The sequence below is a fragment of the Lissotriton helveticus genome, chromosome 10, assembly GCF_964261635.1.
Source record: "Lissotriton helveticus chromosome 10, aLisHel1.1, whole genome shotgun sequence".
NCBI classification, from domain to species: domain Eukaryota; kingdom Metazoa; phylum Chordata; class Amphibia; order Caudata; family Salamandridae; genus Lissotriton; species Lissotriton helveticus.
Genome location: NC_136071.1, coordinates 1,032,561,152 through 1,032,577,365, shown reverse-complemented (window position 1 = coordinate 1,032,577,365; position 16,214 = coordinate 1,032,561,152). Strand labels below are relative to the sequence as shown.

Here is a 16,214-nt window from a genome sequence, read left to right as displayed (position 1 = left end):
CAGGGGTGCAGGGTGGGGGCTGAGGGGGGGGTTTATTTTTCCTTTATTTTGTTCTATGGCCTTCCTTTTCCCTTTTCTCCTCTTCACAAGAGATGTGGCGTATTATCCTGAGTCGCTCTGTTCCTCATATCTGGGTGTTGAATGTTCGATTTTCATATCCTGTATCATGGGTGGGCGGGCTCGGACGATGTTTGCTTAAGGGGATCTGTACCGTATTGCTTTGCTCTAGCTCTATGCTTGTATTGTGGACTCTCAGATGCCTATAATCGATGTGTATCTCCTCGAATCATTTGCCCGTTCACCGCTGTAATATGTTCCTCTAAATGATACCCGATATGTTCATTTCTCCTCTTGTGTTATAATTAATAAAAATATATATAAAAAAAGATTGTAATAACAACGCAGATGGGATTTCTCATTTGAGATGCTGCTATTCAAGCATCTATACACTCTACTGTTATGTATGAGAAAAGTATTGCTTTTTATTATTTTTCTTCCACAGACTCGAAATAATATGTAGCAGTCTGGCATAGTTTGTTAATCAATAGCTAGCATTCATTTTAATTGATGGAATCAATAGCTTTTAATTAAGTTCTCTTCACCCACATTGCCTTGTTACTTAAAGAGCTTGTTGCAACGTGCTGTAATACATGTATTAATGATAACCAATATGGACAAAAATAATGCAAGTGCTATAGTAGCATCATAGAGACAATTGCAAATTATAAGGGCAAAGGACAACTTTAAGAGGGGCTATCAACTTCTCCTATTGAAAACAATGACAACCATACTTATTAGAATGAGTGTGGGTCAACTATCAGCCATTCCATGCTAGAGTGCTATGGCTTCATTGCAATCAGATGCATCAAAACCAGTGAGAAGATTCAGAAACTCTCCAAACTACTGATTGTCTGTCTCTTCCCACAAACTACTCAATTTTTTGTCATTTAATTTGGTGGTTAAACTCTAACCTACCCCACAGATGTAACAATACCAGGCTAATCTAGACATCCTGTCTCTATGTAGAGCTACTGCTTTTTCTCTGCATGTTTTAATCAGAGAGTTGGGAATGATACATAAATGGATATTTACAAGGAAAATCATTCTCTGACAAACTAGATGATTGGTCTAACCCCATTATAAAGTATATCTTGATTGCTTGGCTTTGATTTCATTATTGTATCACAGTGATTTGCGTACCTGCATGTGAGCCCTCAGTAATTTCGTACTAGTTACTATACATTTTATGTTCTGATGCAAGTATAAAGGCATTCTTGTGAGACTCGTCACTTAGAAAAAAGTGCTGAAATTAATTTAATCCAGTATTTATAACTCCAGTATTTATAATCAAGGGTTATAAATCCAATATTTTGGATTTCTAACACTCGCAGCACCTCAGAAAAGGCAATTGATTATTTATAACCTTTTGGAGTACTGAACACCATAGTCCAACAAAATATTTGTTATTTTATTGCCACAAAATACATATAGTCTGGATTTGTAAATTGTTATGAATCCCAATTTGATACCCGCCCCTGCTTTAGCAGGAACACAAGTGAGCATATAAGAACAGCATTACGTGTACTATAGCAGGTTTCTGTACTTTTAAACAAATGTAACACAACAACACCCCCAGTTGTAATATCAAGTGAAAAAATCAGTACTGTCATTTGGGCGATGCGTACAAAACACATATCAGAAGATACATTTTTGTTTCACAGACACAATAAAATTACAATTGTACTTGGGGAACACTTCTGTCTCCACTGGGCATTAGACAGCAGGTTAAAGAAGTTGATCTCTCCTTTCTAAACCAGGGACCATTTCACAAAATTAGTTCTGTCTATGACTCCTGCAAAGATTCCATTTATGGTCCTTCATGAAGATTGTGAGGTTTCAAATTTTTTCTTCAAAATCGTCCAATTTACTTTTTTCCCTCACCAATTTGGCATGCACATTTTTATATGGAATAGTTGAACTGGCAAAAAAAACGTTGCCACTAAAACTGGATCACCTTGAACATTATATTTACAGCAATTGATGAACTGGAACTAAAACCTGAAAATGGGATTTTACTTCAACTGCTTCTTTGTACAGGAACATTTGCTCAAATTCTCATTATTACTGCTAAGCTTAAGATGAGAACTTCAATTGATGGAAATCCTATAGTGGTTTTTCTAAATCCTAACACATTTATACCCAGTGCTTCAAAATGGTGAGGCGTTTAACACAAATCCATGTAAGAAAAAAACAACTTTCTCCTTCTGGCCCATCTTGTGTTTAGTGGTCATTAAATATTTAGGCACTGGAAGCAAACATTATAATTGTTTGATCTACACTGCAACTTTTGGAATCTAATGAGGTTCAATTGATTTTCTCAAGATATATTTGTTTGATTATTCCTTAACATTTGGGCATTTTACACACTGGGCTCTAAGAATCTGGGGTAGCCTTTCCCAAGAATTTCCCTTGAATTTTGGGCATCTTCTTTTGTGTGTGCCGTAAGTCTGAAACAGACTATTGAATTTCCTAGAATTTACTGCATTTACCGGCTCTCCGTAGATTGTTTCAGAAGCTTTTGGACAAGGGACGCTGACAATTGAAGATTACTGCTATTCAGAGATGCTAAAACATCATCTCTCACATTTACGAACGTCCCAGGGATTAAACATTGGTTTCAAAACCCTCCTTCAAATGTAGTCAAGACATTGTTCTTTCCACCTGGGTAATGGCAAATAAAGCACGGTAATTACTCCATCCGGCTTCCTCCCCTCTAATTTTCTTGTAACCAGCCCCGAAGACCATAAGTAGAAATAAATGGATGTAAATTCTGAAAAATTAATGGGATATTTAAATAGTTTTAATTTTGATTAAAAGAATATTAGGGAATTGTCTGCCAAGCTTGTTTTTTTCTTTTCCATTTCAAGGTAATCCTCATGAACGAGTATTATATTACCTGCTTCTTAACTAAACATTTACACAGTAAGAGTCAAAACACAGCATTCCAAAGGTTGGATGGCTGGAGATTTCTAATTGAGAGGTCTAAATATTGTTTAGGGGGATTATCAGAGAGTCGCCTGTCTTTATTAAGCACTTGCCATATGAAGTGCTTTAATAAACTTATTTGAGCAGATTTTAGATTTAGGTAGAATATAAAGAAGGATGCTTCATCGATTTTGGTCTGTTTGTGCAATTTAAATTTCATGAAACACAAAAAGGTGATGGGGGCTGCTTCCAATAAGTCTAACCACTGGCAGTAACTCAGGGTAGCACTCCAACCCATTGTTCTTTTGCTCATTATGCCACCTTGTACATAGCCATATGCAAATCAGCCCTGACCCTGCTCCTCATGGGAACAGTTCAGACCGAAGCCAGGTCCTCTCTGAACTGGAACGCATGCAACCAAGGGCAGGTTTAAACCTAGTGGTCCCATGAGGATGAGGGTCAATACTGATTTACACATAGTTAGTTCCAAACTGTTGTGGCCTGGTGAGCAAAAGATGAATGGGTTAGAGTGCTACCTCAAGCTACTGCCCGTGGTTAGACTTATTGCAAGCAGCCTTGCTTCACCTTTTGTGTTCAATTTCAGTTTTCACCCTGACTTCTGCCTGTATAGTACTCTCCGATAGCTCAGTTCAGTGAGTCCTACATAATAACATGTTGCAGAATAGTTGTACTGTAATTGGCCCAGTTGTGCCACTTAACCCTGCTTTTATCAATTGTGATACTGGTATTGTTGTTCGACAGAGGAGAGGTAAGATGCACAACTCAAGATTTTGTGTGACATTAGCTATCTGGCTTCTGTTTGTTGCAGCATTGGACTGGTGGAGTCTCGAGAGCTGACGGCTCTGTACAATAGAGTTGCCAGTCCTGGCAGATTCCCCATCAACTTCTGTTCAAGTTGGACTCACTTTGGAGTCTCTAGATTTACGAAGTAGATAAAGGCCAGATGTGCGAGGTGGTGTACTTGGCAATACAATTCCATGTTCAGCAGTCTCAGTCCATATATAACGTATCCAATTTCGAACTTGGCTTTTTGGTTATCCCAAAAGCATTGCTTGATTGCCATGTCAATATCCTTCAGTATTTCATGGTGTATCTGAATGGGCAGCATGCTGAGCACCTAATTGTTGGTTTGGACTCTGCTCAAAATAATAGTTGTAATTGTTTCCCTATCTTAAAGTTTATTTTCAATCTTTCTATTAGCGATTGTCCATTTTCTATCGTAATTGTGGAAATATTCTGATCCAAAAGCCCACATATGTCATTGTGTGTCGCATCCACCTAAAGGGCAAGTCTGTAATTGCTACTTTAGTGGTTAAAGTGTTCATGGGCGGCACAGCACTCTTGCCCTGTTTATTTTGAAACCAGAGAACATCAGAAAAGCCCACACCATGTGCTCTAGACAGAAGTCTGCCTTCTACAACAAGTACTGATATTCCTTCAGGCTTTGCCCCTTCCAGAAGGGATGTATGAGGGAACACCACATGCATTTCCCCACATGCCTTTACAACGCAGTCAATACCCTGACTGCAACATTACAATGTGTTTCTTTACACAGCAAGTTGTTACAACAACTTGCTTTAGGGAGCACTGGACTTTGCCAGTCTACACAACAGTAGGGAAGGTGTTGGACTTAAAAATTCAATGCCAGTCCAACAATTCTCCCCCAGCAGCAAGTCACTGTAACAACTTGTGGGTTAAAGTAACAAGTGGTAATATCCCAGTCGGGGTAGTGACTACGTTGAAAAGGCTAGTCATTGTTGAGACTGTGGGGTTAAGGATGTTTCCCTTCCAGAAGAAAGCACAAACAAACCCCAGACTAGTCTGGCATGTTTGGGTAAGATCAGTTGGCACAGCTTAACCATATCCATGCTTATGACGAGCCCAGCTCGTCATGAGGCACAGTGGAGCTGTGCTCATGACGAGCTGGGCTCGTCATAACAGCCGCGGCACTCCCCCGCACGGCGAATTTCACACCCGTGAGGGCATTCTATTGGAGTGGGCGGAGTCATGACGAGTCCAGATCGTCATGAGCCCAGCTCCACTGGGCAGCATGACGAGCTGGACTCGTCATGAGCACCGCCACGCCGCACTCGGCCCCTCCCCACCGCACCGCAAGAGAATTACCCCCCTGCGAAGGGGTTAAGTACTATGACACAGTGATCACAGGACCCAGGTCTGTGCATGCCTGTCGCACTTCAAGCTTCAATTGCAACAAGCAGCACGATGATGGATGGAATGCTTGAATTAATCTCTACCTTTGGCAATTACTCAGGCCGCATTCAAGTGTCTTTTGGGTAGGCATTTTGCCCCCAACACACAAAAGGAAAATTTGCAATTAGTCTAAACCACTGGCAATCGCTCTGGGTAGCTCTGTCTATTGCAATGACTGTCAGTAATGACTCTGCTCCTCATAGGAACAGTCCATCATGCCCTATAGATAAGACCCCTCCAGAATGGAACACACGCAATTGTATATGGGGTTCATCATCATCAGGCCTCATTGTTGAGGTACAGCTATGTTCTTTGGCACAGAACGCAAGGGCCTTGAGTTTCAGCAAAATGAGGTCTACGTACACATAGCACATTACATCAAATACACAAATGGTAATAGGAGGAATGCTGGCAAATAGTTTAACTTACTGGCAGTTGCCCTGGGTAGCATTCCCACCCATTGTTTTTTGCCCACTGTTCTCCTCTAGACAGAGACCCACGCTAAGCAAATCAGTACCTACCCCGCTCCTTAATGAAACAATCCAACTCAAATGGCCAGGTGAATCCCTCTCCAAAAGGAACACAAGCAACCCCAGATGACTTTCAGGTCTTTTTAGTGAGGAATAGCTTTAATCCTGTGGCACAGCGAGGAAGGGTCTGGCATACCATTTGACAGTAAGAACACTACTTCAAAAACATATAAGATAATGGGAGGAATGCTTGCAAACATTCACAACCACTGGCAATCGCTTCTTGTAGACCGACCTTATGCAAATTGGCACTGACCCTCCTCCTCATGGGAACAGCTCATTTTGAACTGCAGATGAGATCCCTCCAGAATGGAACACAAACAGAGCATTTAGGTTTCAGCATTGTTATGCTTTGTCATTGAGGTATAGCTTTGACCCCTGTGGCACAGCATGCTAGGGCGTCTAGTCTGGGCATCCCATTGGCTATTTAGGCCATTACACCAAACAAATCAGAGGGGATGGTAAGAAGGCTTACAAATAGTCTGATTCAATGGCAATTACTCTGGGTAGCATTCCTACCCATTTTTTGCCTACTGAGTTCCTCTAGACATTGGCTCCCCTTATGCAAATCAGTACTGACCCTGCTGCTCATCAGAACAGACCATCACAAACCTCCAGAAAAGGTCTGCCAAACTGCTTTCTTGAACAAGGTACGTTTTTGGGCAGCCTCTCCTTTTATTTACAATTCAAAGCTCACACTACTAATTGTTTTGTGACATCTATTTAGCAAGCATTTAATTTCTTTGAATTCTTTGGTATATCAGGAGTTATCATAGAAAGAAAACATTTACTTTGGTTTATTATTCAAAGATGGCTTCTCCCGAAAAGAATTGCACAAATCAATCACAGGTTTAGTCCCTTAAACGAAGCTGTAGGGTTGTCTGTTAACAATTCGTTCTTTGGTGCAGACAATTTTGTTCTTTTCAATTTCACTATCATCACAGAAATTGCCAACTCATTTCATAAAAAGGAGTAAGGTAGAACGTTTTTGACTTGAGTGAAAGCAAAAAAGCATCTTAATAAGCGTTAAAATCACTTAGAGGCTCATAGCAAAAGTAAACATGTCATTGTCCGAGCGGAGAGTGACACCTTGAATGTCAACAAATAGTGTTATCTAAGTGGAAGTTCATGGGATTTAAGCATCGAGCTATTCGGAAAAAATATGAAACAGTTCGTGTTCTTGTCATTTTTCTTGACTGCTAAGTTTGAAAAAAGAGGCTTTATCTTTTTCACATTTTTGTGTTAAACGTGCATAGAATCACATTCCTCTCCAACTTATCATATTTCAGTGTTCATATAATATTATATTGTGAGGAACATCAAGATTTTACTTACAGCACTCATGAATGCAAGTCCTTTTGGAAGGATGTCAATATCTTCAGCACCAGTCTCTGCAATACAAGAACCGTACAAGACATTCCTCAGAACTGGATGCTTAGGTATGTTTAGTCGGGACGCTTTCTAGTTAATTTATTTCTACAATACATTTTAAAAATAATTTAAATAGGGAGTATTTACGAGTGATTAGGTAGGGATAGTTATGTAGCTCTACATAACAAGCATTTGCACTGCACTAGATCTTGCATTTGTGAGAGTTTGAGCTATTGGCATTGTAAATGATAATGCCTTTTATTAACGTGTTTAGAAAACCTGCAAGCAATGCGTAAACAATCTGCTGCAAATGCAAGACCTTTGCAGCACCTGTGCTAGTGTGTGGGGGAAGAGACGGACATGGCCAAGTACAGTTATGAGAGGACACACAAAAGATAGTCAGCTTGCAAGCAAGAGCGATCCAGTGAGTGGAGGGAGACAGAAAGAAGAGACACCCAGTGAGATACAGTCTGAAGATACATAAGAGACAGCCAGCCAGAGTGAGGGTATGCAAGAGACAGCTAGTAAGAGAGGGAGCGGGACTCAGACAATGAGAGTAATTGTCAGGCACCGATGGCAAAGGAGAGGTGAGTAGTGTGAGGGTAGCACGAGATCGGCAGGGCAGAGAACAGTCATGAGAGGGCACACAAGAATGCCAGCTTGCAAGCAAGAGAGATACAGTGTGAGGGGAGGGAGACAGAAAGGCAGAAAGAAGAGACAATCCGTGAGAATGTGGGAAAATGACTGGGACATTGAGAGTAACTGACAGGCATCGAGGGCAAGGGAGGGACAGGTGGTGTGAGGGGGAAACAAGCCGACAGCAGGACGTAATCAAGAGTGCAATCAAGTAAGAGACAGGCAGTTTTGCAATAAGCAGACAGCCAGCAAGAGGAGATGCAAGAGTCAGCCATGACTGTGCCATCAGGGAGCATGAAGGTCGATGGACAGGTGGGAGGGGCCAGAGCTAAATTGGGGGGGGGGAGCGAAAGCGCACCTGAAAGTTTCCGAAAGTTTTGCAGGAGTAGGGGAAGAGATGAAGAGAAGGCTTAGGTAGGGAGGGGAAGAGGAAAGACCCATAGGGAGGGCAGCCTGATCGCGAGTCCTGGGATAACAGAGGAGCCAGGCTCAGAGAGAGACCCAGGTTCAGAAGTTTTGGGGACATTGTGGGACAGTGTGCGGGGAAGGGAGGGTTGGGAAGACGTAGGCAACGCTGAGGACACAGACTCTGCTAGACACTTAGGAAGGGCAAGCAGTGGCGTAACGAAACTTGAGGGGGCCCCCCTGCAAAGTACATGGAGGGGGCCCCCCATTGTCCACGCCAGTCAAGAGGTCTCAGACCAGCGACCTGCCATACTGCAGGAGCTCACCCAGCCATTAAAAAAAGGATTCTGGTTTCTTCATTGGTCACATCCGCCCTCTCATCGGGCAATTTACATACATCAGTAAATACTGCTGCTTCGCCCTCCAGCAAAGTTACATAACACTGCCTCCAGCCGGCCCACCAAACACCTCCTACTTGATGACCCACCTTCAAGCGAAGTCCGCTCAGTTAACCACATCCAAACACCTACCACTTCCGTCATGCCTGCTACTAACGCATCCATTACACTCTACTCTCACCCCTACGAAACACGCAATTATGCTTTCTGCCCACTTTTAAAACGACCCCTCGTATATCCCTACGATCCTGTGACTGGCGTTCACTGCTCCCCTGTCTACCACCAACGGCAAAGACAGGAAGACTGATGACAGGTCCCCATCTAACTGCCGCCCTCCTCAATGCCACTGTGGTAGTTTAAAACATGTTAAACAATCTTTTCAACTGACTACCCCAAAACAGTTCTTCCTGCTAGCCTCTACAGCATCAAAGACGTTCCTGCTACTTTTCATCCTCTGGATGATGCACACAATAATATTACATGTACAAAGGGTCAGATTTGTGTTTCCTGACGCCAACATTAATTTACACTATTTACCCCACTAAACCGTACCCCCTGTCAAAGGCAAACCTGATCCCATGTGTAGAACCAGTCAGCAACTACCCCACGGAAAAACACCAGAGAGAATGCGCGATTCATGTAATTAAATCTCCAGTGACAATGTAGCATTTCCCCACCCACTGTCAGCCCAGTGAAATCTGGAACCGCACAGTAGCCATCAATACCGGCAACATCTAAAGCACATTTCCACTTCCTTTCAATGGCAGCTCCTGATACATATACCTATGACTTCTGGGCGGCATCTACCACAAACCACAGCATTCTTTGTCTCCCTAAGACTAACCGAATGCTGTCGGTGAACACTTCTCTTCCCCCTTCTTTACTAATAACTAATGGAGGATAACGAAAAAAATATATAGTATTTTTTTATGCAAATAGCGTATCAAGCATTTGCTGCCCGCAGTCCTCACCAGATCCATACGTATCAATAGTCTGCTATCGCACCATCCTGTCACCCTATTATTATCTGGAGCTGTTTTTATCCCTTCGGTGAACTGGAAAAAGCAATACCGTGCACGGAAACTAGTCCCTTTAAAACCCTTGCTACATATACAGGCTTGCAAAGCACTTACTTGTTTTACTAACTATCGTAAAGCAAACAGGTAACTCATTGTTATATTAAATGGATTGTAGAACGCGCAGCTACCCCAGCAGAGGGGCATCCGGACGCTCAAATGGAGAGACCACTAAAAAGGGCACGAGGAGCTAAGGTGACGGGAAAAGATACGTTTTTATTGCCTTACGGAACGCCAAGTAGTTTTTCAAACTGCGAATAGGCAAAGGGAGAGAATTCCATAATTTGGCTGTCCGAGTACGGAAAGCGCGCCCACCGCCCTGTACTCTGCTCACCCTCGGAACTACGGACCAAATGTTGGTCCGTAGAACGGAGTCAGAGGGAGGGAATGTAGGGTGCGATGAAGGTGGCTAGAATGCCAGGTGAAGATGAATTCAAGATTTTAAACGCGAGGCACAGGGACTTGAACTCCACAGGTCTGGCCACTGGCAGCCAATGTAGCTGGTGGATGGCAGCAGAAGTGGAGCAGGTTCTCTGGATCCCATTCTCAGATTGGAATTACTGCTTAGAAGTGTTTAAGTTAATACTGAGACGTAGGATTATTTTTTTGCATGTCTGCCAGACACTTGTTCTTCCCTGCATGGGCACACAATTAAACAATACAATTTAGCTTAACAAATTGCTCAGAAATGTACCAGAAGGTAAAGAAACAGCCCATATTATTTTTACAAAGAAAAATGGACAATCGTCAACTTTAAACCCCATGATATAAAAGCCATAGCGTGCACAGTTGGTCCAAATCCATGCCACCTAAATCTACCACACACAGCACATTTGATCCTCTCAATAGAACTCATATTTCCACTTCTCTCCATACCACATAATACCACGTCACATAATAACATTCCACACAACTTAATACCACTCCAAACCACATAATTACACTCCACACAACATATTTACACTCGACTCCAAAACACATAATTACCCTCCACAAAATACAACTCTGCAACATGCGGCATAATGCCACTATGCACAATTATACACCACAACATACCACATAATTCCACACATCACACAATTCCACAATTCATACCCACACAATTCATCACACAACATAATTACACGCCACATAATACCACTTAGCACCACTTAATTAACCTCCACATAATTAAGCTCTACTTCATACTGGATAAATACAGCCACACAAATCCAGTCTATGCCACGTAGCAACAATCCACATAACTACACTTCACACCATGCCTCATAACACCACTCAACATAATTTTCACTCAACACCGCACACTTCTACCTCGTCACAATTCAACTCTACAAATTTCCATTCCATACCACATAATTCAACAACAAACTGCATAATTCAAACCAATAACACAATTTCTCAACATACCACATGCATCCAATCTCCTCCACAAAATTCTACATAATGCTACAATATTTAATAGCACACCACATAAGTCAACTCCACTACATACCACTCCACAACACAAAATACCATTCCAGATAATCCCACTCCAAGACACACAATCCCAAACAGAAAATGCATAGGCAAAATACATTGTCCTTTACAACGTCAATAGCTCTAACTCTCACAAATGCGAGATCAATTGCATTGCAAATGCTTACTTACCTTCCAATGTGTCCCAGCAGATCCTGTTCCAGGAGCTGCAAACATTCTCCTGGCCCTGTCAGCATTTTGCTGCCTCGTCGGAGGCGCATCATCCCATAACACAATACAAGGCAATACTCTACAAAAACATGCAAATAGGGTTGATTCCTTCTACTGTTTTATATCCTCAGATCGCAAACTATCTCGAAAAGACTCCTCCCAATATATTCCCAAAAGCCTGCATCAACAACTGACCTTCAGTTAAAGTTATTTACCTCTCCTTACTGTCCACCCTCATCTTCCCTTAAGGTTCATGTCTGCCTGACACATTTTCTACTACTCTATCTATGCCAATTGCCACATCTCATTTCACAGCTCACACTCTCGTTCTTTAAAATCATATCCCTACAACCTAAAAATACTTACTCTCCTCTAGACTGTCTATACTCGTCACAAAGCGTTTCTATGCCTCGTTCAGGGGTAGTAAGTGCAATTTAAATACAAACACAAAAATACAGTACCATCATACATATATTTTTTTTTCTTTTTTTTGTAGAGTTTTATATAGCGTGAACTAGACCCGAACCGAATCAGGTATTAGAGCGCTTTACATAGCACCAGTTACGTTACATGAGGGCACACATTACTTCAGGATGCACACTTCCAACAAACCATCCATATCCAACTGGAATTCGTGCATGGCGTACAGATGTTTTACAACTTTCAGTTGGAACTCAATAGAGGCTGGACTTTCTTTTTACAGAGCTGGCGACAAAGATCATCGCCCAGATAAGACCGACGACTTTTAATATTATGTATGTTCCATCTCTGAGAGAACTTAATCTCTGTGGCATGTTTCTTTTTCCAGAGATAAGGAAATAACCTCACTCTGCTCAAAATTGAAATGCTTCCGTTCTTAGCGCTCAAATCATTGATAGTGGAAAGTTAAAACAAATAGGGTTGTACCACTGCTCCTACTTCCAGCGACCACTACGAGTACCTTATTATGCAAGTGAAGACAAAACAGAGAAAACCATGTCATGCGTGAGCTTTGTAGTGTCCAATTACAGTGACTATTCTTTTATGAGAAAGAGATGGAAAAGTTTGGGTCTCATAACAGATTGCATAACAAACAAACCTGGTTTCCATCCAGATTTGAATGAACACCGTCAGGAAATGAGTTGCGCCTTTTGTGCCATTCACATGGCAGGCAAGTTTAAAAAGGTTAAACTGGGGGAATATGGTGTAGAAAGCAACCTTAACTGGGTAGACAGATTTTCCGAAAACGGGACATACATGCGTGTGGTCGGTCATTCATTAGCCATACGAATTACACCTGAGGTGATGCAATACCTAAACAACACTGTTATCTACACAAAGCTGAGCGGGTATGAGTAAGAGGTAAAAAAAGAACAAATACAATAGAATTATTTATTTAGCTATGCAAGATGCTGTGCTGACCGCTACTGTGCGCTTTAACACTACAGAAATTAACACATACGAAGAAGAGCAATTAATACCAGAGCTCCTTCCAAATCAACCGGTAAAGACTTGAGAGGCTGCTAGCCGAGGAGCTCTTTTCACAGTTGTTACTTAGGCAAATGGTACTCCTCACCGTTGGAGCGTCACACACTGAAGCACTTAGACCTAGAGGTGGGCGGACCACTTATAGCTCGAGCCGGGCTCTGTGTCAGCTCCAGGTTCTCATGAAACCTCGAGCCCAAACAAGCCAAGTTTTCACGTGGTTCTGTCTGCCACCTGCGCTCTACTGTAGCTCACAAAGTTAAAAACAAAGGGGCATATTATCAAGGGGGTTTATCTCCGCTTTTTTGGCTTTAAAAGCCAAGAAAGCGGAGATAAAATTATCTCCCTATTACCTAGCTGTCGCTAACGCCAGTTAGCGACAGCTAGTAGGAGATAGCGACCATCTTGGGCCCCACTTTGCATGTCAGTGATATTTATCACTAATGACATGCAAAGTGGGCGTGCCAAGATGTTAGCGACTGGAAACAGTCGCTAACATCTCTATCTCCTATTACCAACTTTTGGAGATATTCGCGCTAAGCGCGAATATCTCCAAAAGCTAACACCTGCCCTGAGCAGTTCTTAGCCATGTTAACCAATGGGAGGTGGATAACATGGCTAAGAGCATTAGCTCGGTAATGCATGAATATCGCTGACTTTTCAGCGATATTCATGCATTGCGGGCGTTTTTTATCGCATTTGCGATAAACCTTGGTAATACCAAGGTTTATCTGCAATAAAAATCGCCGCAGCTCTGCAGTAAATTTTTGTCTCTAACCAAGCAATAGCGATAATTATCGCTATTGCTTGGTAATATGCCCCAAAGCACTAACATTTGTGTTAACCCCTTCCATGCTGATGACGGCCCCCGGCAGTCATGCATCACAGTGCTCGTGTGCTGATGACGGCTGGGGGCTGTCATGAACCCGCCCACTCATTAGAAGTGCCGCACAGGCGCAGAATCGCCGCCGCGCCCAAGGGGTTAAAAAAAGACAGATATCCCTTTAGTGGTTGACTTGTACAAAGTGAAACCAGAAAGCCCAGGAGGAATCTCAACTTGCCCACTTAACCACACTGTATTCTCAGGCAAATATTTTGCATCAGCCCCCTTTCTTCATTACCTCCCAATATAAACCTATAATGTAACTTATTAATGTCAAACCTGTCGCATGTCAAAGGAATGTACTATTTTAATTTTGAATAGAATGTACTATATTTTGAATGATGGTAACATTTCCAGGCCTCGGCTGGTGCAAGGGCTCTAAGAGCCAACCCAGACCCTTGGGGGCAGATCTACAAGAAAGTGCTGCATCGGGCACCGCAAGACCTTTGGTTTCGCCATGCTGCAGCACTTTCAGAGCACAGGAATGCAACATATTTACAGGAATATGTCGCATTCCTGTGCTCTCCCCTGCGCTGGCACACAAACAGATGCCATGCACCCTTGCACCATGGTACAAGGATGCCTGCACCATGGGGAGATTGTTTTTGTGCAGGAATAGGCACCTTCCTGCACAAAAACAATCACAAAGGCTTTTTCCTCTTTCAATGCGTGCTGTAGAATGCAGCATGCATTGAAAGAGGAAAAATGAGGAGAAAATAAAACATTTCTCCTCTTGCGCCTCCCTACGCCACCTCTAGGGTGGCGTAGCATTCAGACGCATCTCCAGATTTACGAGAAATCGTAAATCTGGAGATGTGTCTTGTTCCATGGGTGTTGCATGGGAACACCCACAGCAACACCCATGGAACGCCCCTTCAATGCAAAGTGCTGCGTGTGAAGGGGCCGTATTTACAAGGAGAGGAAAAGTCACGCAGGGTGGCTTTTCCGCTCCTTGTAAATATGGAGGAGCCCCCTGCGCCACCAGTACATCACGAAAAGTGACGTAGTGGTGGCGCAGGGGGCTGTACTGGTGGCGCAATGGGCTTGTAAATCTGCCCCTTGGACTCTTCCCTCTTAATTTGTTGGTGTGCCACTGCCCACCTCTACTTAGACTCTGGAACGCGGAAGGTGGACCCACAGGCTCTAACACACATCATCCACATGCACAGAAAACATAATTTTAAGGTCTGGAGACACCCTCCCATCCCGTGAGCCCGTTAACTTTATTTATGTATTTATTTATTTATTTAATGCGATTTTATATAGCGCGAACATTACCCGAAGGTGTCAGAGCTCTTTACATAAAAACCAGTTGATCATAAGCTCATAAACTCATAAGCATTGATACAGGATAAGTGTATTGAGCATTGATACAGGATAACTGTATTGTCCTATTGATGTATGTACGTTTATTGAAACCATTAAGGGAATAAATGAATCCATTGAATAAACAAGAATAAGGATTCCCTGATGTCTCTTTGCTTGACGTTTGGAATGAGAGAGCCACTGGGACAGCAGGTATTTTTGTTAGTTCTGCAGTATGCTTTCCCGTGATGCCCCATTTGAAGCAAGCATTCAGTGCAAAAGACAAGTTACATTTTACAAGACATTTGAAGTGTCTGAAATGCTTTCGTGATATGATACCAAAACTGACATCTGGGGTTGATAAAGATAGTTTTCTAGTTTGGGAGGAGATGGTACCCTAGCCTGTTCCAACTGAGAGTAAATAGATTAACAGACAATAGATCTGTCTGCAGCAAATTCTTACGTAGGCACAAAAGGTAGCCACCAATCACAATACCTCAGTGCACTTCCACAGCTTTCATTTTTTCTAAATTAATGTATTCACTGTTTCTTCTTTTGTCACCTTTCAGTTGATGTCTTAACATTTCAATCCTTGCACGAACTCTTAACAATTATAAAAAATGTTCCTAATTTTGAAATAAAATAAGCATTGGCATTGACAATGGGTCTGGTGTCTGAATGAAGGCGGATTAACTGCACTGTACATGAAACCATCTGGTGGGGCCTTAGTCGGGATCCCCCGGCCTCACATTCACAAAAGCTCATCAGTTCTGACAAAATCTAAACACCTCGTGGCAGCAGCATGTGTCAGTTCACCACTGTTGGATAAGGGCAGAGCGTGTTTCAGTCACTCACCAAAAGAACAGCTTGGAGCAGAAGTTGGCATCTGTAGGGGGTTGAGTTTCTTGTCCCTGGCCGTGGCTTCCATACTTCATGCTCCTTTAGCAAGAGCAGGCAGCCGAGTCTGCTGTAGTGCACCCAGTAGCGAAGGTTCACTTTACACACAACTAGCCCGGGAGAGGCACCGAGACAGCCCCCACTTCCTGTCTAAGTGCTCTGAGATAATAACGACAGGTCTCAGAGACGGGCCTGTGATGAAAGCTCATTCTGGGGCCTCCAACCCCTTCCTCCTTCCGGGCCTGGCTCTGACTGAAGAGAAACAATGTCAGTTGAAACATTGTTTCTCTTCAGGCAGAGGGAGGGGGCGAGGGGCTCCGAGCAGACTGCAGACAGCCGACAGCCT

General features: G+C 42.7%; 1 protein-coding gene across 1 annotated transcript in view; it reads right to left on the bottom strand.

Moving 5' to 3' along the window:
* The window catches only part of LOC144784164 (serum paraoxonase/arylesterase 2-like), a 106,175-nt gene extending 90,276 nt beyond the window's left edge, over nucleotides 1-15,899 (bottom strand). The window contains exons 1-2 of the mRNA XM_078662837.1: nucleotides 15,827-15,899; nucleotides 7,083-7,138 (exon numbers count right to left, since the gene is read on the bottom strand). Coding sequence (XP_078518963.1) covers nucleotides 7,083-7,138; nucleotides 15,827-15,899 — 129 coding nt within the window. The remainder of the gene's footprint in view (nucleotides 1-7,082; nucleotides 7,139-15,826) is intronic.
* Nucleotides 15,900-16,214: the final 315 nt, after the last annotated feature.